At 33.8% G+C, this 23,456-nt stretch overlaps 4 protein-coding genes across 4 annotated transcripts in view; 2 read left to right on the top strand and 2 right to left on the bottom strand.

The window, feature by feature from the left end:
• Positions 6,227–10,155, top strand: LOC18592497 (scarecrow-like protein 1). Its single transcript, XM_007019277.2, has 4 exons — positions 6,227–6,477; positions 6,985–7,045; positions 8,113–8,422; positions 8,520–10,155. Exons 2-4 carry the CDS (start codon positions 7,037–7,039, stop codon positions 9,911–9,913), a joined length of 1,713 nt encoding a protein of 570 aa, XP_007019339.2. The 5' UTR covers positions 6,227–6,477; positions 6,985–7,036; the 3' UTR covers positions 9,914–10,155.
• LOC18592498 (small RNA degrading nuclease 5) lies at positions 10,651–16,820 on the bottom strand. Its single transcript, XM_007019280.2, has 14 exons — positions 16,706–16,820; positions 16,544–16,600; positions 16,378–16,443; positions 16,132–16,265; positions 15,926–16,035; positions 15,061–15,180; positions 14,880–14,950; positions 13,807–13,866; positions 13,268–13,323; positions 12,771–12,831; positions 12,380–12,647; positions 11,960–12,141; positions 11,583–11,878; positions 10,651–10,996 (listed from the first exon to the last, which is right to left on the bottom strand). The coding sequence occupies exons 1-14, from the start codon at positions 16,796–16,798 to the stop codon at positions 10,873–10,875; spliced, it is 1,698 nt and encodes a 565-aa protein (XP_007019342.2). The 5' UTR covers positions 16,799–16,820; the 3' UTR covers positions 10,651–10,872.
• LOC18592499 (ribosome maturation protein SBDS) lies at positions 16,942–19,850 on the top strand. Its single transcript, XM_007019282.2, has 5 exons — positions 16,942–17,232; positions 17,323–17,452; positions 17,538–17,738; positions 18,065–18,232; positions 19,089–19,850. Exons 1-5 carry the CDS (start codon positions 17,054–17,056, stop codon positions 19,596–19,598), a joined length of 1,188 nt encoding a protein of 395 aa, XP_007019344.2. The 5' UTR covers positions 16,942–17,053; the 3' UTR covers positions 19,599–19,850.
• LOC18592500 (mitogen-activated protein kinase kinase kinase A) overlaps positions 20,495–23,456 on the bottom strand; it is an 80,058-nt gene continuing 77,096 nt past the window's right edge. Inside the window, exons 2-6 of the mRNA XM_018125502.1 lie at positions 22,065–22,403; positions 21,748–21,819; positions 21,394–21,627; positions 20,697–20,803; positions 20,495–20,606 (exon numbers count right to left, since the gene is read on the bottom strand). Of these exons, the coding sequence (XP_017980991.1) occupies positions 20,495–20,606; positions 20,697–20,803; positions 21,394–21,627; positions 21,748–21,819; positions 22,065–22,403 (864 nt within the window). The remainder of the gene's footprint in view (positions 20,607–20,696; positions 20,804–21,393; positions 21,628–21,747; positions 21,820–22,064; positions 22,404–23,456) is intronic.

A 23,456-nucleotide genomic window follows, 5' to 3' on the forward strand; every position in this document is an offset into this window, starting at 1 on the left:
AACTTACAGAACTTTTGAAACTAATGTTTATTTATTGTATGAAGATTAATGTTTATTTATTGTATGGAGATTAATATTATTAGCCATTTAAAAGAAATAAATTAACTCAAAGAGCTACATATATCTTTAGAAATAAATGAACTTAAAGTAGTCATTTACAAAAGGTTACATAAAAAAACCCAAGCCATACACAAGAAAAACCATACATAAAATATTCCAAGCCTAAACTCAACTATTAGCCAGCTTAAAACAATTTAGGCCTAGTAGGAACAAATTGACCAAACCAAGGTTGATTTTGGTTGGATAAAATTGACCTCTTGCTCGATTCGGTTTAGTTGATTAGAGAGTAAATTTTTTTGGTCAATTATGGTAAAAACCGAATTGAGAACTGACTAAACCAAAACCGTGCTCACTCTTACATTTGAGAAAAGGTAATGACCTCGTGACAAGTTGTATCAGAGCAAACTCGACTTTGACCTGATTCCATGTCAAGCACCTCAAAATGGAGGTAGGCAAGATGGCCAATGGCGATGAAGGTGTCGTCGGAAAAAGTGGGTGAGGATGTCACGCCTAGCTTTTCAAGAAAGAAATAGGCAAGGTGCTTTCAAAAATCCCATATTGAAAAGGTAGGAGAGTCTTGGGTGACTTATAAGTGGTGGCATTACACACTTCATTATTTTAGCCTTTTTAAGAAAGGGTAATGATGTCATGATATTTCTTTTTAAGGTTTTTTTTTTTAAGGATATTTATGGATGAATCTTGGCTTGGTCTAATGGTGTCAATTGGGGTTGAGCTCGAAGGCCTAGACTCATGAGCAACAACTAGTTTTGGTTGTTTCTAAAACTGACCTAATGGCCAATCTCCATTTTTATCTTTTTTTTATGGTTTTTCTATTTTTTTATAATTTTATAATTTTTTTATTTTTTCCATATTTGACTTTTGGATTTTTTATATTTTTTAATTTTCTTAAATTTTTTTATATTTTTAGATTAATTCTATTTATATTTATTATTATTGTTACTATTTAAAAAAATAGGTATGTACATGTACATGTAGGATATAGCCATCTAGGAAACAGGAGACAACTGAATTACATGTGATTGTGAATGAGTCCAAGTTTTTATTATCATTAAATTGAGTCTGAATAGTTTATTAGTAACTTAACTCATCTCAAATATAATATACTTTTGATTTTTCATTTCTCTCTCTCTTTTTATTTTTTTTCCTTTGAAAGGTTAGATGAAGTGAGGCATTGAAATTTATGATATTTACATTCAAATTTTGAATATGAAAAGTGAGTAGCATTTTTGTTTTTTTTTTTTTGAGTAAAATACCCTTACCCCTCTAAGTTTTGATCAAAATTATACGAAGATCCATTAGTTTTCAAAATGGATACTTTGTCCAAAAAAAATTTTTCGCTGAACATTTAAGTACAATTGTTAGTCAATAGTTAGTGTTTCCATCAAATTGATAACATGGTAAGGGTAAAAAGATAATTTTACCATTGATTAATTTTTAAAATTACTATTATATAATTTTATTAATTAAAAAAAAAACTCCCCAAGAAGCACTGGAGGTCCCCTCCCTTGGGCTCGGGGAGCATTGATTAGTGCTTTCTTTTTTTTATTTTTTTTAAAATATAACAATAATTTTTAAAATTAATAAAGAAAAAAAGGTATTTTAGCTTTTTTTTTTAATTTCTGTTAATGGTGTTTTCATTTTTGAAGCGGAGTGTTAATTTAAAAATCTAATAGAGTCACGTGAAATTTCAAGTAAAACTTAGACAAGTAGGGATATTTTACTTTTTATATTTTATTTTTGATTCGAAGAGCAACTAGCATTAAATCATTCTTCAAGGGTATTTTCTTGCACCATTTTCCAAAGTCAAGTAAGGATTCGAGAAAATCTTCTATCCTATTTGTAATTGACATGATCAATTATGAATTCATAACAAAATTATGCCTTTTAAATCGTCAATAGCATTGGTCCTATTTGTTGGACTCAAAAACAAAAAAAAAGAGACAGCCGTAAGAAAGCTGTGCAACCTATATTTTACAAAAAAGAAAAACAAAAATTATACTATAATTTTTTGATAGCTTATGCCAATTAAGGACGGAGTTTGGCAAAATAATACTATGTTCTTAGAGAGGAAACAAAAAAGAAAAGAATTTTATGAATTTGGAGTCAAAACACCCTTTAACGTACGGTTTTCGAATTTTGTCAAACGAAAAAAGAAGCAGTAAGAGAGGAACAAATATCCTCTGCCCTGTTTATACCCCTTCCCTGCTCCATGTATACAAAAAATGTTGCCATGCCTAAATTGATATTCATAGACATGAGCCTTAATTACCACAAGTGATTGATCGTCTTAAAACTAATTAATTGGTATTAGTAATAAAGTTCCCTTTCGTATTAATAAGTTTGATGAAACTAGCCCACTAATCACTCAACCACAACTACTTCTTATTTGCCCATTAATCACTCCAAGGTTTTTGGTCAAATAAGTTAATAGTCAGTGCCCTAGATTACTTCAACATTATTTCCTTCTTCAAGCCATTAATTTTGTAACAGTAAATTAATTAGGATGACATCATTTCATTTCACAAAATATAATCACCAGTTTTTAAATTTCAATTTTGTTGAATCATATAATCTCACCTAAAACCAATTGACATAATATTTAAAAAATTTATTAAGTTATTTAAGAAAATTTAAATAAATTATTATTTTTTATAACATTCAATCAAATTTTTATATTTTTATTTTACGTCAAATAAATTTTTATTTTGAACTAAATAAACTTTTATGACTAATGATTAACTTAATTAAAATGACTTTTATCATTTTATACCACGTGACAGTTAATGTGACATGCTGATAAATTATAATAAATGATGATATGGTATATTGATGTGATATGATTACATAACCAGGAACAGTTTTTGCTCTCTACATCAATGTCACGTGGATAGAAAATGATAAGTGATATTTTAACTAATTATAATTAATTAATCATCAGTAATAAGAATTTATTTGATACATAATCAAAAGTTTTTTCAAACATTATACCAAATCAATTAATATAAGTAAAATGATGAAAAATGTCATAAATCAATTTGAACAAATCAAAGATAGGAACAACAAAATTGATTAGTGGGAAAAAAAAATTTTTATACTAAATGAAATTTATGTGCTTAAAATATTTTAAATTTAAACTTCATGAGATTCTTTTTATGGTTACCCTAATAATTTCTAATTCCCAAAATACTAAACGCCAAGTTGCTAGGACACTACTCTAAATTGAATTGAATTAGAGGAATTATTCTTATCCCCTTCTGAGCTGGAAGCTAGCTAATGGAGTATTCAATTTTCCATGATGGTAGAAATTTGTTAGTGTATTTGTTAGACTAGAGTCCAATGGCTTTGGTCCGGATAAGATAAGGAAAGAGGTGATTAGGACACAATATTAATAAATCAAAAGAAAAGTTGGGTCTTTGCAGCATTTTCAATGCCTAATTCCCACTAATTCTTATCTTATGATTGCTGACAACTTTGTTTTGATTCATTTCCCATTGCATTCTTCAAAAGGTTAATTTGACTATACAAGCAAGAAAAAGGAAATTAACCCTACCCAAATACAAATGTATTTCTCCAGTGTATAAATCATATTTTTCATTAAAAATAGAAAAAAAAAAAAAGGAAGAAAAGAACGATGGGTATGTGTGATACTATAAGTCTGATGAAAGACTACAAGAAAACCACCAAAATTTCTTGGTAAATCAGGCTTTTTTTCTTTCTCGAGTGAAATAGAGAGGGAAAAGAATTCACTATTTCAGCGTTGACCCATTCTCGTCTTCTGAACTTGTACGTGTTTCGGCCACCAAGATGTAAGCAATTTCTGGAGGACTTATCCGTCTTTTTGTCCATGCACGCGTTTTGACAAAAAAGAAAAAATCAAAGCTTACACGGCGAAAGAGGGTTGGTTTGATTAGCAAAAGGCTTAGAAAACGCTTACGAATTTTATTTTAATAGTTTATAATAACAAAAACCTATTAACAAAACAACAAAATAAGATACCTTTTGACGCTATCATAATAGGCAATAAAGCATGATGATTATGCAACAGCTCCATTCACTTGTTTGAGAAAAGAGCAAAGCTAACATCATTGACAATGTCAAAATGATGCAAAAATTTTATGAAAAATGCTATCTATATTCAGAAACGGAGTTAGAACATTTTTAAAAGAGTCAAATAGGATAAAACATTTATTGGTCAAAGAAAATTTTATATATAATTTAATTCCTCTTTATTTAAATGATTAAGTAAAATTTATCAAACATTGAATATACAAAAAATGTACATAGAATATAATGATGATGTCATATATATATATATATATGATTAAATAGAATTATGAAAGAAGTCTCTTTTACTTTTTACGCTCAAGAGTAGAAGAAAAAATAATTTTCAGATTCAAACAAATTGATTTTATTATTTTGTGTGTTTTATATGAAATGGGTAAGTTTAAGAGGAAGTTCTCTTTTTATTTTTTATTTACCTTTTAAATTGTTAATTAATATATTAGGTTATTGGGTTGAGCTATTGAGATATAATATGTTATGATAGGTTATTGAGTTAGATTATTAAGATATAACATATTATTATTAACTTAGATTTATATTAAAATTTAGTAAGTTTGAGTTAGTAGATTCACTTTTTTTTTAAAAAAATAATAAGCTTAACATATTAAGTTAGAATTTATTTGATGGGTTTAACAAGTAATATGCTAACTATAATGATTTTAATTTCATTAAACGGTTTGAGAAATAAAAATAATTATTAAATAAAAAATTATTTTGAGGGTCATTAAAAATATATGTAATACATAAATTTGTATTGAAAGAAATACAATCATTTCGTTTTGTCAATTTGTATGTGTATTCTTGTCACTTAAAGTTTGCAGCATACATATCAAAATGTATTGGTTATTCTAAATAAAAAATGATATATTGATGAAATTCTAAATAACGGTGTAGTATTGCAATTTATATTTGAGAATTATAAAATAATTTATTAATTTTTAAAAATTAAAATCATAGAAAATAAAATTCACATAATAGAAAAAAGAAAACACATAATAAGTAGAAAATAAAATCACATATGATATAATAATAAAAAAAAGAGTAAAGTACCATTATTTCTTAAGTTTTGATCGAAATTACGCGGAGTTCATTCATTTTCAAAATGAACACTCCATTTTAAGAATACAAACACACTAAATAAAAATTATAAAAAAACTAAAATATCTTTTCTATCTTTATTAAAATAAAAATTATAATTATATTTTAAAAAATAAAAAAATAGGGAGCACCGATCGGGCTCCCTAGCTCACCAAGAAAGGCGAAGACCGGCCAGTGCTCCCCATGGGAGCACTGGTGCTCCTTTTAGGGAGCCCCAAATCGAGCTTTCCAAGAAAGCTTCGTGATGGGAGCCTTGTTTTTAATTAATAATAATAAAAAAATTTATATAATAGTAATTATAAAAATTAATCAAGGGTAAAATTATTTTTTTACTTTTATCAGCAAGTTGACAGAAATATTAACGGTTAACTAACGGCTGGACTTACACGTCTAGTAAAAATTTTTTTTTAGAATGGAGTGTCTATTTTGAAAACTAATGAATTTTTGTGTAATTTTGATTAAAATTTATAGGGTAAGGGGTTTTTACCTTTAAAAAAAGAATATGATTAATAGTTTGTAGAAATTTACGAAAAANATATATAATATATAATAATATAAATATATAAAAAATAAAAATAAAGATAATAATATAAATTGAAAAAAAATAAAAAAAAATTTAAAATTGAATCAGGCATATGAAATTATTTTGTTATTCTTTATTTGTATTAATTATTAAATAAAAAATAATTTTGGAAGTCATTAAGAGAATTTATGAAATATATTTAAAAATTTTACATAAAATGAAAAAGTTTTAAAAATTTTAATCCTTGTCTATATTCAAAAACTATTGGAATAAAGACATAGTAGAATAAAAGAGTGCAATTTGGTCTATTGGATATATATAGGATGAGATGAATATTAAGAAATTGACTTGGAATAAGATGTGAAGGTTTAATTTGCAGAAACTGAAGTCAATGTAATTCAATTCTAACATATAAAAAGGTTTTAATATGATGGGGTTTTCTTTTATAATTCAAGAAGACAGTGTAGATATTTGAAATTTATTACGCGGTGAGGATTGAATGATTTGAGAACCAAGGATGGTGCTACTGGACCACACCTAGGAGGAGAGCATGACATAATTCTGTCAAACAGCTTCTCCCGGTCAGACAAGTTGGTATAAACATGCAGACTAAGACAAACGCAAAAGAAAGAAAGCGAGAAACTGCTGAGAGAAAGAAAAGTCTTGTGATAAACTGAGGGAGTTTCTGTCTTCAGAAAGAAAAAACGTTTGAGGTGAGTTTCCCACTACTTTTCTTTTCCTTTCTTTTTTCCATGCTTTTACTTTAGATTCCAGAAGATTGGATTTTCATTTGTCTGTCTGGTCGTTTTGTTATTGCAACTGGGGTCATGGAATATTGATCTGTTCAGATTCTTCTACATGGTAGCTAAAAATCCTTGCAACCTACCAAATAAAGTATATTATAATTATTTCCTTATCTGGGTGTTGTCTGTTTTATTTATTTATTTATTGCTTATTTGTTTATTCTTTTTCTTACAAGTTTGGTTTTGTTTCTACTTCTTTGTTGGGGTTTGTTATGTGGTTTGTTGCTTTTCAATCATACCTAACCCGTAATCTAAAGTTTTCTTCTTTAATATAAAGTTTATAACAATAAAGGAGGTATATTTGCTTTTGGGTTGGTATTTAATTACTGGAATACAAGGTCAAAGCCCTTGTTTTCTTCTCCCTTCAAACACAATTCTGAGGCTCATCTTTATCTCCGGATATCTGCTCAATTGCAGGATTTGACCGTAGAAATTATGATCTTTGCTGTTTCCTCTTGAGGTCTTTCTCATGTATCAGGTACAGGGGAAAGCATTGTAGTTTTGATCTTCGTTTCATTTTCTTTTTCTTCTTTTTCACTTTTAGATGATGTTTAAGCCTTGCAACGATACGAGTAACTTGTTTTCAATTGTTCAATTACGAGGATCATAATCTCAAAATTGAATGTTTGGCTGTCTCCTGTATGTTGCCTATTGTTCTCATCTTGCCTACTACGATGAGAAACAGTCTTTTCCTTTTCCTTCAAAATCAGATTTTCTCGAAACCTGGAATCTGGTCCCTGTGAGCAACTATTTGGTAGACTTGTTTGCTAATTTCATTTTTGGTTATGTTCCTCTTGGGATATATGATTGTACGGAAGAAAGTGTTCTTTGCTAAGGGATCTCTACTGAAGCACTGCTAATTGTGTACTGTAGGTTATCTACCTTCTCTGTTATTTATATGTTAATGATGATACCAAATCGTGGGAAAAATTTTCTATTAATTAGTTATCTCAGTCTATGGCATCTTTGTTAAGATGTTTCTGGTACTTGAATGCAGAAATTACATTGTTAGATATAATTAGAAAGAAAAAGAAAACCACCAAAATAAGTTGAATTTCTGGGCTCTTTCACCTTCCCTGACTTCTGCTTTTCTTGACCAGTGTCTATGCTTGATAACTGGGAAAAGCAGAATGGTTCCGACATAATTGGTTGGACCATATTGCTTTACCTTTCACCATCCCCACATGTGATCTTCTGGATCGAACTTCAACTATAGGATGATCAGAGATAAACAGTAAACTATAGCTGCAAGGCGCCTTCTTTTTTTCTTTTAAAAAGTAATAGGTGATGTGGTCCATTTCTTACATAGACCAGCTTTTCTCCAGCTAGCCTGTCTTACCTTACTGCCCAAGTGCCCATGGTTAGTCAGCTAGTTCATATTAAGATTATCTCCTGTTACTCATAAGGTATTTAAGTTCATAACCAGTTTTTCTTTAAGAGGCATTCTTTCATTTCATGTCTTACACCAGTGTGCGTATTAGGTTCTTACCACTAAGAATCTGAGATAAACAACTGTTTAACTTCTATTTACAATTTGTTACACAGGATTCATTTTATAACACCACCATCCAGAGAGTTGAAACCATGTCTTTAGTAAGGTCTGCAGAACCAGCTACTGCAGCATATGGAAATACCAAGCTCTATTCACTACGGGGCAGTGACAGTTCTGGTTTGTCTGCTCAAATATTTGGCTCTGATAAGCATAGGCCCGTATACATTACTGATTCTTACAGCAATGAGAGCTATGAGAAGTACTTCCTTGACTCTCCTACGGAAGAGCTTATACATCCATCTAGTTCTGGCATTTCAGGAAGTTCCATTCGCCCAAAAGATGTCTCTTCTTATCAGCTACGAGGTAGTTCAGTTTTCTCCACAATTGGTCAAAAACCATTAAACTTTTCTAATTTTTAATTTGGTGCCCTGATATCTATCAATCCAATATTTTTTATCAGATTACTTGGAAATCCAAAGCCCAGAAACATTAGACTCTGATACAGATAAGATGAAACTGAAGCTTCAAGAACTGGAGAGAGCTCTGCTTGCTGATAACGATGTTGATGAAGATGATGACATGTTTGGCACTGGTATAAGCATGGAAATAGATGGTGAATGGTCTGATCCTATCAGGACAGAATCGCTCCATGACTCACCCAAGGAATCATCATCCTCAGATTCTAATCTCAGTAGCACCAGCAGCAACAAAGATGTATCACATGTTTCATCTCGATCTCCTAAGCAAATGCTTATTGAGTGTGCTGCTGTACTCTCAGAAGGCAACATCAAAGAAGCTTCAGCCATAATAAATGATCTTCGCCAGATGGTCTCAATTCAAGGAGATCCTCCTCAGAGAATTGCGGCCTACATGGTTGAAGGTCTTGCAGCTCGCATGGCTGAATCTGGAAAATATCTTTATAAAGCTTTAAGATGCAAAGAGCCCCCTTCTTCTGATAGGCTTGCAGCCATGCAAATCCTCTTTGAGGTGTGCCCTTGTTTTAAATTTGGATTTATGGCAGCAAATGGTGCAATTATAGAGGCATTTAAAGATGAAAAGAGAGTACATATAATAGATTTTGACATAAATCAAGGTAGTCAATATATTACACTGATTCAAACAATTGCTAAGCGGCCTGGTAAGCCACCTCACTTGAGGTTAACTGGTGTTGATGACCCTGAGTCAGTACAACGCCTTAATGGAGGTCTTGCAATTGTTGGGCTAAGACTTGAGAAGCTAGCAGAAGCTCTTGGTGTGCCATTTGAGTTTCAAGCGGTTGCCTCAAGGACATCACTTGTTACTCCATCTATGCTGGATTGCCGGCCAGGCGAAGCACTTATAGTGAACTTTGCATTTCAACTCCACCACATGCCCGATGAGAGTGTTTCAACCATAAATCAGCGAGACCAGCTTCTGCGGATGGTTAAGAGCTTGAATCCAAAACTTGTTACTGTTGTTGAGCAAGATGTGAACACAAACACATCACCTTTTTTCCCAAGGTTCGTGGAAGCCTATAGTTACTACTCTGCTGTCTTTGAGTCTCTGGATGCGACACTTCCAAGGGAGAGTCAGGACAGGATGAATGTTGAAAGGCAGTGCCTGGCGCGGGATATAGTGAACATTGTTGCATGTGAGGGAGAGGAAAGAATAGAGCGATACGAGGTTGCAGGAAAGTGGAGGGCAAGGATGATGATGGCTGGCTTCAGTTCTTGTCCAATGAGTCCAAATGTGATTGATATGATTCGGAAGCTTATCAGGGAGTATTGTGACAGGTACAAGCTGAAAGAGGATTTAGGTGTACTTCATTTTGGTTGGGAAGACAAAAGCTTGATTGTTGCTTCAGCATGGAGGTAGAATAATGAGGTTAATGTTACTTTTCCGGTATCTGGCTTTAATTCAGTTATGTGTGGTCATTGTAACTATAGTTTTGTGTGGGATCCAGATGCACACTAATGGAAAAAGACTTTTTGTGTTTGTTTAAGCTAATGTAAAATCTAAGGGATGAGTAGGGGATTGCTAATTATCTAACTTTTTTTTTAATATTATCTGTTTGCTTTTGCTTTACATATTTGAGATATTTCTTTTCGAGCACAGCAAATTGTTAATTAAGTGTTGCACTTGAACCCTCTGCATTTAGCTAGTAAATGCCTGGCCCTACACTCTCAAGGTTAGTAGCCCACTTCTTCTTCTTTATAATGTTTGCTCCATATATGTTCATCCAAACTTGAAATAACTTGGAATCTAATTTGATTTGATTTTAACAGAATCAGTAATTCGTATCTAAAAGGATACTTTGTAAGTAAAAGTTGGTAAATTCTTATACTATTTATTTAAAGCCAAAGAAACTAGTTAATTGTGAAAACTTGAGAGGGAAATGCTGCAAGAGACCTTGAATATTCAATTTCTAGCCAATTTTTTTAAAGCCAAATCAAAACGGATTAAAACAAACCCTGAATGCAAAATATTATTTACAAATATTTTATTGTTGATGCTCCAAGAGACCATTAATTTTCAGCAAGCCTCCAATGCATAATAAAAGTGACACAAGGAAAATTAAAAAAAATAAATAAATAAAATATTGCACAGCACCCTTGATAAAAACTAGCACTATAGAATTTTCATCATAAATTATAAAATTTTCCCAGCATCCAAAGAATAAGAATAACCTCTACCATTTTTCTTTTGTGGGCGGAAGGAGGGGATACCAGCATCCAAGGAATAATTGTCATTGTACAAATTGCAGTATCCTGAAAATTTACATAAGCATTCCTCTTTTCTCTTCAAAAATGCAAGACACCTTAACAGTGGTACACCTAATGCTTCATGCCAACAAAACACAAAGCTACTTCAGCTTGGGCCTGCAGCTCTTCTAAGACCTTTACAAGTTTCTCACGGGAAACCGTTGTTTCACTTTGCTCTGTAAGCATTTTCCTCAGTCTTCATCCATGCACATGAAAAAACAAGGAAAGATTGTGTTATAATAAAATATGCAATTGGAATTAGACGTAGTAAAAAGAAAAAGTGTTTGACATGGAAGGAACTCATAATTTTCCCTGAGCTTTACACATAATTGCCCCAATATGCTCAATCAATAAACGATGCAAATATGGTAACTAAAAAGTTGCCTGCAAATGAAGCTGGCTCTAGCATATACAACAAAAGCCATGAGCTCTAACATCCACATGTCAAAACATGGTGTCACAACTTCCCATATTACCTGCCTGGCTATTGAGCTCTTTTACTTAAATTCCGCATTACTCAGACTCTTAATTTTTGCTGATGTATCCTTCTCACTTCTCAGACATATTGCACACTTCAAGTGAGGGCATAACCACCACATACAAGTAAAGGGTATGACTGTCCAAATATAAAGAACTCACAAAAAATTGAATGAACTGTATCAGAAACATACTCACGCCCCATACTAGTACTTTACTCCAAGCAAGATATGGTAATTTGAATTCATTTAAGAGACAAATAAATAAGCATGGCATACTGTGAGTGACAGGTAGTGAAACCCTACCTATGAACAATGGCTATGTCCCCATGTCCTGTGCAAATGATAAACATGGAGTTAGTTGGTAATGCAGTGTGGAGACTATAAACCCTAGCATTAATGCGAGTTAAAATTTCCTTCAGCTCAGTTGAAACATTGTTTTTGATTCCTTTCCAATTGGCAGGTTTCTTATCACATGTAAGCAATGATATCATTTCTGCAAGTTTTCCATTCAACTTTACATCATCCTCAGCTTGTTTTCTGAAATAGGAATTCAATTCTGAAAAGTGGGTCCAGACAAAGTGTACACGATCATTCTTGACCTACCACAACAAATAAATGCAACAAGTTGGTAAGCAAGCCAGGATAGAAGGTAAATCTCTAAAATGAATGATGCAGTCTACCTCTTTTCTAGCCTTTAAAAGAGCTTCATCATCGGAGCACACTGGAATCGCATGGGATGACTCAGAAGCATATCGCTTCACTATGGAAATATCATCAATGAAAGATGAGGTCTTGCCACACTCACCCAAAAGACTAAGGAGCTTTTTGCGCATAAATGACGGTGGCGAACCAAAATCAGGTCCTAAAACAAGAAGCAAAGACATATGTACAAATTTAAATATAAATTTCTACATCAAGAAACAAAACTAAACATATTTCATATGATACATCTCCTCGACTGTAAGGTATATTTGAGTTTCTAGATGTAAAAGACTAGAATCAATGTACAATTTTCTAGGCGCCGCATCCATAAGACTAGCTAAATCTCAAAATTTATCTACTGATGATTAAATGTGAACACAGAGAAAAGAATCACTTACCATTTTTAATCTTTAACAGAGCCAGTTCCATAGCAGCTCTTGCATCTTCGATACTATCATGTCCATTCCCCGATTGCTGAATCTCGCTAGAAAGAAATCTCTTGGCAAGAACTCGAAGAGCAGTTTTGTAAGATCCACCACGAGGGTGTTTGTATAATACAGAGGTATCAATTACCAAATCATGAGAAATCTTCAAAGCTAATAAGTCATTTTCCAAGGAGTGCCCAATTAGGATGGTATCTTTGTAAACCAGCTTCAGAAAATCTTCCTGAAGATGGGAAGCAACTGTAAATAGTTCATACAAGAATAGTTTTTAATGGGAAATCATACGAGAATAGTGAAGTAAAATATACTGTCATTGATTGGTGACAGTAAACAAAGGGTAATGAACCTGAACATCTTGAAGACTTGTAGTCACTCCACTCAGCATCTCGTATGTGATTCCGCTATACCTGCTTAAGCAATAAAGATCATTATCAAATGAACTAATGATTGGAAATAACAAAGTGTTGTGTCTGTGTGTAGAGAGAGAGAGAGAGAGAGAGAGAGAGAGAGAGAGAGAGAGAGAGAGAGATCAGAGGTGGATGACCAGAGAAACAAATTTGTCAATACAGATTTGAACAAACAATTTGGCATATGGGAATTGGATTGGGAAAAATTTTCAGAAAAGAAACTTCAGAATAAGCTGATCAACCATTTCTATGCCAGTCACATAACATTAAAGAGAAAGCAGATGAAAGGAAAGATGATTTTCATGTATCTGGAAAAAAAAAATACCTACACTACAATACCTTTTTCAGGATTACAGCTTCTCAGCTATGACTGCACTGCAGTTAAAAAAAATAAAAAATTCCACTTGGGCCTAACTACATTCCAAATAACATTTACCTTGTGTTGTAATCAGTGATAGGGTTTGATGGTTTAACCAATTTATCTAGTACAACCTGTCAAAAAATTGCATTACAGGATTAGTGGAGCAAATAAGCAGGTAGTTACATATGATCAATTTTACAAGTCCAACATCCCATTAAAGAATTTATATACCTAGGATAAGGATAAACCTAATAAAGTTCTAAATTCTAGGATCAAGATAGAAGCATAAAAATTTGAACCAACAACATGATGCGGCAACAAGAAAGATGATTTACTCTATTTTTTTTTCTGCCTTTTTTATGGCAATGAGTAAAAAATTGTAAAAATAGTTCTTTGAAAAGACATATGAGGTGTGAGCTTTATTTTGATGGATTAAATGTCAAGTATAGGCCACTAGCAGAATTTTCTAAATGAAATTAAAATAAATTAAATCTACAAACTAAACATGCATTTAATAAGACTGTAATATGATAAAATAGTTGCTATAAAACTGAAATGGTAAACAAAAAAAAAAATGAAAAAAAAAGAAAGAGAAAAGAATTAGTTTAACATGCCTGTCCTTTAATATCAACCAGGGTCACTCTTGTAAGCTCGAAACCCTCACTTGTTATACACTAGCACATGAAAGCAAGAGAAAATGAGAAGAAATACACAAGCCCATGATGTGGTAAGCATGCAAATTAACTACATAAATACATGAAAACTTAATAGCATGCCCCAAAGCAAAGAAGCAAAATCTTTGCAGAGTAAATGAGAAACTTTTTTCTCAAACAAGCCTATTGGTAGAGAACATGATGCAAGAATATATAGACTACGTCCAAACCACAGGTGGGACTGGAGATAGATCAGCCTACGAAGCCAATTACATGGCAATTCTAGAAGGCAAAGCGCTAACGCTTGTGTGTTCAATCTTCTCACCAACTAAAACAGTAACAAATTTGCGGAAAGCAGCAAAGAGAAAGCAGAAAAACTAACATTGAGCATGAATAGAAGCTACCAGAGAAGGCTCTATCTCAAGCAAAACCTTCAAACCAATGGACTACTCATAACCAAAAATAAATGCCCTGATCTAATTTTATATTTTTATATATTATTTGGACTTTATTTTAATTCAAACAATGAGGTCATCCACACAGCTAGAGATACAAAATGAAAGGAGGGCAATAAGTCTAGTGCCAATTTGTACCACCTTGAAAGCCAACATAGTAAAAACCATCAACTAACTTTACTAATTGACTTGGCTTGAATTTTGTAATCCAGTGACCAAAAAAAAAAAACAAATTGTTTACAACGAACTGGTTAAGTAAAGGACTAAAGTGTCAGCCAATGTGAACTACAAATGTTATTACGGACTTTTTTCTTTTAAAGAGTTAGCACGGCCTAAAAATGAAACATGAAAAATAATTATCACATGTTCAATGAAGAGAAACAGAGCAAGCAAGATTTTGGTAGAGACTAGCTCTTGCAAGAAAAGTACACTACTAACTTTAGCTTATTCAGAGGAAAACAACATCTTGTCACTTTACACTCTCCAAACCAATAATTCACGTGATTTTATCACATTTCATCAATAAACAGCAAAAATGTCATTATTTTCATTCATAACTGACTTGTAGGTAGGATTTACCATTTCACAGTCAAGTGCCAATATTTTGTAAGGAGAAGATCCAGCAGGAGCAGGAAGAGTAGAAACAAAACCTGCATGGAACAAATCCAACAATGAACCAAGGATATTTGAACAATGAAGAAACAAGACTAATATGCGAATGAAATTTTATGTGAAAACCAGAGAAGAACATTATTCTGACCTGGTTGATTAAGGCAATATCCATTGTCTTCTAGTTCCTTTGCTGTGAGTGTGTAATATGTAACGGGGAAAGGAAGATCTTTCAAGAGTTCTGCGGAGTCCATTTCAGAGATGGATCTTTCTGCATAAAGATGTCATTTTATAATCAAGAAATTATAAGTTGGTAGAGATCCCCAAATAAGTTAGAATATTATTACACATAACATTGGGATGTTCTGATGCTGAAAGCAATGAAAAAGGTTTTGTCAAGAGGCAGCCTACACTTTGCAACATCATAGCAATTGTCTCATCTTTTAACTAAAACTCTTTTAACAATCGTAGACATAACAAAAGAAAAATTTTTATGATGATGTGTGAGATATTATTATGATAAAAATGCAAAAAGTTTATAAAGAACCATGTGTAAGAAACTGACACCAGAAAGTGTTAGCTATTCTATAGCTGAATAGAATTGTCCACGAATTTACACATCTACTTTTTTTATTTTTTTTCTTCTTGCAGAAAAGTTATCTGTCAATTTTTTTAAATGATTCGTGATCTCACACATCAACTGATGAGATAGCATTTTGAGTATAGGTGCAGCCAAACTACTGATTGATTGTCACCAAATAAGAGGATTACTGCCCAACCTAGAGTGAGTAGTAAAGACCTGAAACACCACTATCAACAAGTGTGGAACAGCTTGTTAGGACACCCTGATGATTAGATGGGCTCATAGTGCCCCAGGCTTAGATTTTCTACTCACACAAGTTGGACTAGCACTGTTCTCGTGAAAGCCTATTAACCATGTAGAGCACCTGATTCCACATATAAATAAGAACTACATGCAAGCATAGAAGTGGACTGCGCAAAGATCGGTGGTCAACCTTGTTCAGCAGACTGGCTCGTGTCCCTCATTGTATCAATTAGGTTTCTCTTTCTCTTCACCTTGCACGTTAGCAGTGCATCTATTGTCTGCATCCCATCCGACACACAGCTATAATGAACAACAGAAATCATAAATATACCACATTGCAAATAACACTAACCGTATTCTGATAGAAAACAAAGTGGAAACAAAATCATTACCAACCTAAGAGCTAAAAGTGCCCTTGGATTGCCACAACTTTTTTTTAAACCAGAAAGTGTCTTGGATTGTGCTAAGTACAAAGCTGCATCCAGGCCAGGGACATAAAGCATCACAACTTTCGGAATCAGTGGCTTATTCTGCAAAACATATAAAACCCCATTTTTTATAAACTTCAGTAATGAAACTTTTTGTTCCACACGTCCATAAGGAAACCAAGTAAATCGTAATAAATAACTTTATATTCTTTACCTTAATAAAAACCCAGGAAGGCATGAATCCTTCAGCAAGAACCCAGGTAACAAGTCCTTGAACGTCCTGGTATCAAAACAAAAATACCCAGATATTAACTATGTTTATTACATTGTCAGTAGTTTGACTGATTGAAAAAGATTACATGGAGCATACAGAAGCTTACTTGCAAATTCAAAGTAGAGTTAGTTTCTGGCGTCTTGAAAACAATTTCTGCTTTTGCCTGCAAAGGGTAGGCTTTAGGGTTCATTTCTTTCTCCTTTATATTAAAAAAAAACCACAATAAATTAAATACAGAAAACTTGAAAGCAAGAGAACAAGAGAGTACTTGAGGTCCATAAATATCATAGAAATTAGAGCTCTCATTATTTTCCTCCTCTGAACTTGCTGCCCCTTCACTCTTTTCCTTTAAAGATGCCATCTTTAAAAAGAACTCCAATTCCGTCTCTAAATTTTTTATGGGAACCCAAAGAAAAAAAAAAGAATTTCGTCTAGGACAGAAAGAGAGAACCAAGAAAAATTTGGGCAATTCGGCACAAAGGAACTGGAGGAGTAGTCTGAAATAAGTGTGAACCTTTATATACTAAGTTATGGCACTGGGCTGAACCGGGTTTGATGACGAGCCGTTCTAAGGTACTGAAACGGTGCGTTTTCAGCTCTTTAAGTAAAACCTGGAATGCGTGGGAGGGACGGTACGAGAAAAAGAAGCGGCGAGCGAAAAATGTCGAAAACGCTGGTGCAGCCGATAGGGCAAAAGCGGCTGACGAACGTCGCCGTCGTGCGTTTGAAGAAACACGGCTTGCGATTCGAGATCGCCTGCTACAAAAACAAAGTCCTCTCCTGGCGTTCCCGCGTGTAAGTTAACGAACTTCTTTGTATTTTCTTTAAAATTTTAAAGTTTTTCCTGAAATTAATTAATTTATTGAAGAAAAATCCCCCAAACAGAGAGAAGGATTTGGACGAAGTGTTGCAGTCCCACACAGTTTACTCAAACGTTTCGAAAGGAGTACTTGCTAAGACCAAAGATTTGGTTGCTGCTTTTGGGACTGATGATCAGACTAATATTTGTTTAGAGGTAATTCCATTTTCAATTTCAGAAGTAATTTTGGTTTTTTTTCGGAAATGCCTTTTATTTTTTGGATTGGATTTTTTTATTTTAGATTTTGGAGAAAGGGGAGCTACAAATTGCTGGGAAGGAAAGGGAATCTCAATTTTCTAGTCAGTTTCGGGATATCGCAACGATTGTTATGCAAAAGACTATCAATCCTGAAACTCAACGCCCTTATACTATTAGTATGATTGAGAGGCTAATGCACGAAATTCATTTTGCTGTTGATCCCCATAGTAGCTCCAAGAAGCAGGTCTTTTTCTTTCTTTTTTTTTTCTTTTTCTTGTTAAAGTATTTAGCTGTTTATTCTGCTAAAAGAACTGATGAGCCTTCTGATATGTAGTGCAATTTTCGTGTCATATTGAAACATGCATGTTCAATTTATCGAGCATTAACTGTGTTAAGTTTACTTTTCTTTGATTGAAGGCAAATTTTCCAACATTTCGTCCATATTTAGATGAGTGAAGTGATGGCTGGTTTGCAATTAGTCATTTTGCAGTAGTATTATTTTGTTGAAATTTGTGTATCTTTATGCTGGCTTTGTGTTGTCTTCGTGGCTTAAGGCTTTATATTTTGCAGGCACTAGAGGTTATTCGTGAGCTTCAGAAGAACTTCCCTATAAAACGGTCTCCAATGAGATTACGAATCACTGTTCCTGGACAAAATTTACATTCTCTGTCTGAGAAGCTCAATGAATGGAGTGCCACCATTGTTTCAAAAGATGAATCTGGAAGTCAGCTATCAATTGTAAGTCCTGAGTATTTGCTGCACCCTCAATTTCCATGGGGAGAAGCGTTTTGACTCTTCATTTAGTCATTTTATTTTTTTGTCATAACTGTTGTTTTAAGTCTACTGCAACTTTAGCATTACTTGCTGGAATATTGAATCTGCTTGCTTCACATGGGTAGTTCTTCAAGCATCACTGTATGTGAGTTATGTGAATGTGATAACCAAATCCATTGAAAAATGTTCTTCGGACTGCCAGCAAGATTCGCTTTGAAGCTGAAATTGTTGGCTAACCAGGAAGTCAGGAACCATTCTGTGAGGATACTTGAATGGTGTTGCAATTTTTGTTTATTTTGGTTTTTGTTTATTGTAATAACTACACGTGTGAAGCAAAACAAGGGGATGATGTATATCCATACATAAGTGTAAACCTTGTCAAGTAGGTAGAAACTCATGTCCTTTTATAGAATTTTAGTTCTCATGAATATAATGTTTTTTAATTGCTTCATGTCTTCTTGCACCTGTAACTTTCTCTTATTCCACTGGGCGTTAAACTCATCCACAACTTTTATGCTGGTAGTGATGTATAAATTTAGATGTGCACTTCACTGATCAGTTTTATTGAGAAAGTTGTGGAATCATTATGAGCTACATATCTAAGAGATTTTTGTGATTATCATCCTGTAAATTTATGTGTCAACTACTTCTGTTTTGTTTACTGCTTTTTACATTTGAAACTACCCCAGCATACTTAAGGTTGCTGCAGTATTAAATTAGCTTCGCTGAGAGACCAAGCTGTACAATTGGTGGTTGATATCTCTTGAAGCGTGCCCTGTCTTTTTCAGGTGCTCAAGCTTCCTGTTTGATCCTTGTGCAGATTTGTGAAATGGAACCAGGAATTTTTCGAGAATGTGATGCACTTGTGAGGAATTCACAGGGTAGATTGGAAATACTTGCAGTGTCCGTGCATGCTGTGGGGGATACCCAGGTCGATCTTTATGATGATGAAGATATAGCGTCACATTTACCCAAGGAATCTGCTGATTCAGCGCCATCAAATTTACCCAAGGAATCTGCTGATTCAGCGCCATCAAATTTACCCCAGAAATCTACTGATTCGGTGCTCCAACTAAGTGAGAAAATGCAAAAACAGACCATCTCTTCAGGAAATGAGAATGCTGAGGGGGAGGTAAAGCAACAAAAGTGCAGCACATGCAAGGCGTTTGTGGGGGATTCCAAACAATACAGGGATCACTTTAAGAGTGAGTGGCACAAGCATAATTTGAAACGCAAAACCAGGCAACTTCCTCCTCTTACTGCAGAAGAGTGCTTAGCTGATATGGAAATGAGTGATGCAAAGTCCGATTTGCAGGATTATTCATTTTGACTTGTGGCTTAAAACTTATGTGGGTGCATATACCTTGTGTTTTTTTGTTTACACTTTTTAGCTGTGTCAATCAGCTGGACAGGAACTCACTTGTAAAATTTGCTCATGCAAAGTTGAGTAAATTGTAGTGCAATGCGGTCAGAAAAGTCACCTGTCTCTGGACTGTGTACGTTGGTGCATTCTTAAATGATGTTGGTGGACTCCGTCGTCGCCTCTCTCACTTTAAAAGCAATGCCTTTTACTCTTCTTCTATGTCTGTATAGCACTCATCTAACTCTCTTTCCTCTATCTGGAAAACTCTTGCTTATTGCGTTGTTTGCTTGATACGAGGGACAAGATAAAGAAAGAAAGAATAAAAAAAGAGATTCTATCAACAGAGCCACCATCTCCTGATATGTACAAATAATCTAATTTACCAGACAAATTTACATCTTCAAAATTGACATTCTGGAGCAATTGCCAAATTGAGCATGCTGATTTCCATCTCTAAGAACTTCTAAGATAGTCTCCTTTTAGTTGTTGCCTTATAGTCTGGAGTTTCTCAGAGATCTTGTTCACTGGTCAAGACTGCACCCAGGATGAATTGCCAAAACATTACTCGTTCTGTAGCCGTATAATGCCTAAATCTTCTTCTTTTTCCTTTGCACACGAAATTTTCACACAGCTTCAAGCTGTTTCGGTGATGATGACATGAGTGCACTTTATTTACATGCCAAGATGCTGAGGAATAGATTTCCATCCATAAACAAATTCGGGCAGCAAACTGGGTCTACTTTCTATATTTGTTTCTGATATCTAGTTCATTTACATATTTCACAAGTTTGCTTTTAGTGAGGAGGGGTCTAAGAGGAGTGCTACGTTGATGGTGCTTTCCAAGGATCAGGTAATGAAGCTAACTAAAAAGTTGGTTGATAAGAAGAATGAAGATAACTTCCACAAGCTGATTTACACTGTTCAACTGAGTTCAAACAAGGTGACTCAGGTATAGAAGTGATTGATATTTCATTCCTGAAAGGATAAGGTTTCTAAATTAGCTGAGAAAACAGGAAGCTAAAAAGATTATGATCCAGGATGAGATTATGGGATGTTAACACTTACCATGAGCTCTTTAAAAGTCTTGTTCTGCTGATTGGTTGTATCCTGTGATCTCTACCCTGTGTCGATATTCTTGTACTATCGGAGTAAAGATCTGAAGCTGAAGCTGCCTGCTTGAGAAAGCACAAGAGAACAACAGTAAGAAAGATCACCATTTGCAATAAGTAAATTTGATATATAAAGAATATGGAAATAACTACTGTCACAGCTCATACTTGTCCAACAAGTCAGAAAGATTTTGTGATTAAATAGGGTGGGGGTAAGGACAATAGGAAGAAGTTTGAGATCCATTCATTCGCTTGAGGATGCCATTGATATGTTAATTAAGTAACGTTCGAGTTTCCTTCTCTTGCTATACAATCTTTCATGTGGTTACTAAATGAGGTTGGAGTAGATGAAGAAAAAAATGCAGCTAGAATTAAGAACATAGATTGTATAGCAGATTTAAGTTATAAAATATGGTTTATTGAAGGGAAAAGAAGGAAACACATATTGAAATATCTAAGGAGTTCATGGATTATGTCTATCCTTATTTGCATAACAAGTCAAGAAACAATCAAAATTTTGACATAGCCTTTCTTCTTATGATGTTTTTTATATATATTCAAGTATACACAGCCACTAATGCACATGTTAGGGAACCTATAGTAAAATGAAAAAGGAATTCTAAAAGATGCCTGCGCATCCTCAGAAGTTATACCATATATTTTCTCCCATGTAAGCTAGCCGATGCTTCATCAACCAAATTGATTTTCGCTGCTTCTACCATAAACTGTTCTTGTATAAAGAGATGCTGTAGCAGCTGTACTGCTGTAGGGCGAGCAATTGGATCCCTTTGCAAGCAAAGTTTTATAAAACTCTGTGCATCCGCTGAAAGGTTATCAGGGATTTCAGGAAAATCCTTGCTGTTTGCAATCTTATATATAGCTGCTACCTGGTTACAATGCAAAACAAAATTGGATAGGAAAACAAAGCTGACACTATAAAAGATCAGTTATACACTTATGAGATATCATAACCCCTCATACTGGCTCCAGGGAGGTTTTGATGTTGCCATCTCAAGAATTGTACACCCTAAGCTCCAAATGTCAACAGCTAGGCTATAGCCACTAGTATTCATTATGACCTGGCAAGACCAATGATGTTAGGCTAATCCATAAGAGCTTAAATTAACCAACAGAAGAAAATAAACAGACAAAAGGAGCATACAGTAGATGTGGAATATGTGCCATCCAATGTGGACTTCCTTTAAAAGAAAGCATTGAAGAACATGATGTCATCTGGGTTTAGAAGACAAATATATCAGATACATCTTCCCCTTAGTAAACAAGATATTAATAGAAAATGAATGAATATAAATAAAATTCATACATGTTTAGCCATGCCAAAATCAACAAGCTTAATTTCACCATTAGAATCTACTAGTACGTTCGGGCCTTTGATGTCCCTGGCAGGTGAAATAGATTTCTTTTGAGTTCCTTGATGTCGTTGATGGGTGAAACACACCTCTTCATAAGAATTTGATTGACCTATAGTAACAATTAAATACCTGTGTGCTGTATTTCTTCTGTGTAAGTAAGCTAGCCCACAAAGTATCTGCCTCGTGTAAGCTCGAATAACAGGTTCCTTGAATGAGCCATATTCACCAAGCAATTTATGGATTGAACCTCCTGAAACATATTCCAAATACACTGAAAGCTTTTCTGTTCCCTGCATCAATTAAAATTGGATCATTTCAAGTTACTCATGAATATATGTACTTTTTTCTCAATATATCACTTTCCTGCATTTGAGGAATAACAGAATTTGTTTTGTCCTATTTTTATCCTTGTTATGAAGAATAACATGTATCGGTCTCCAAGTTTGATCAAAACTTCTAAACAAGTAATGCTCCTACTCAAGTTCATTTATCAGCTTTATCCGGAACTAACTAATATATAGGTGGTTGTAAAGGGGGTTCTTGTGATAGGAAGAGGAAGTGTTGCAAACAAGTAAAAGGATGTGCCAGAGGCGGCAGAGAGGAAGATTGAAGCAGTTCCTGAAGTACTAAGTGTTGTGACAGGTGGAAGACAATAAAAAGAGAATTAAAGAGACTTAGAGAGTACAAGATAATTAGAGAGAGAATTTAGAGAGAGAAGCTCTCAAGTTGAGAATGTGTTAGCTTGGAGAGGGAAAAAAGACTCCTTTCAAATGAATTGTGAGGCTCTATATATAGTGCTAAAAGTGACGGTTACTCAAGAATAAACTTTAATGCGTGTATGAATGACATTATTATGAAAAATATTAATGTAAGTAACCGTTACTGTAATTGAATGTAGTAAGACTTGTTCTCAAGTAAAAGTAATAGAAAAGAGGTGTACAAGAATAGGTATAAGAGAAGAAGCTATACGAGAATAGGTACAAGAGAATAAGCTATACATGAATAAGTATACGAGAACAAGATAAGAGGGTGAAACACTTGTACTTTAGGAAAATGTTAAGAGGAAGACCTCTTAACTACCTCTATATCTAAGCCACCAAGTCAAACTCTCTGAAACATCCCAAGATGAAAGTAACCCCTGAACCCTGTCACTTATTCTGAGTTACTTTTACTGTCATCCAAGTGAAACAGTTATTCTATTCAAAGTGGTTGTTCTACTTGTATTAGTTATTCTATATGGAGTAATACTTTACTTTTTCTAATTGTTCTGTTTTAAGTAATACTTGAAGTAGCGCTTCACTTGTTCTGCGTGAAGTAGCGCTTCACTTGTTCTGCGTGAAGTA

Source organism: Theobroma cacao, chromosome 8 (genome assembly GCF_000208745.1).
Source record: "Theobroma cacao cultivar B97-61/B2 chromosome 8, Criollo_cocoa_genome_V2, whole genome shotgun sequence".
NCBI classification, from domain to species: Eukaryota; Viridiplantae; Streptophyta; class Magnoliopsida; order Malvales; family Malvaceae; genus Theobroma; species Theobroma cacao.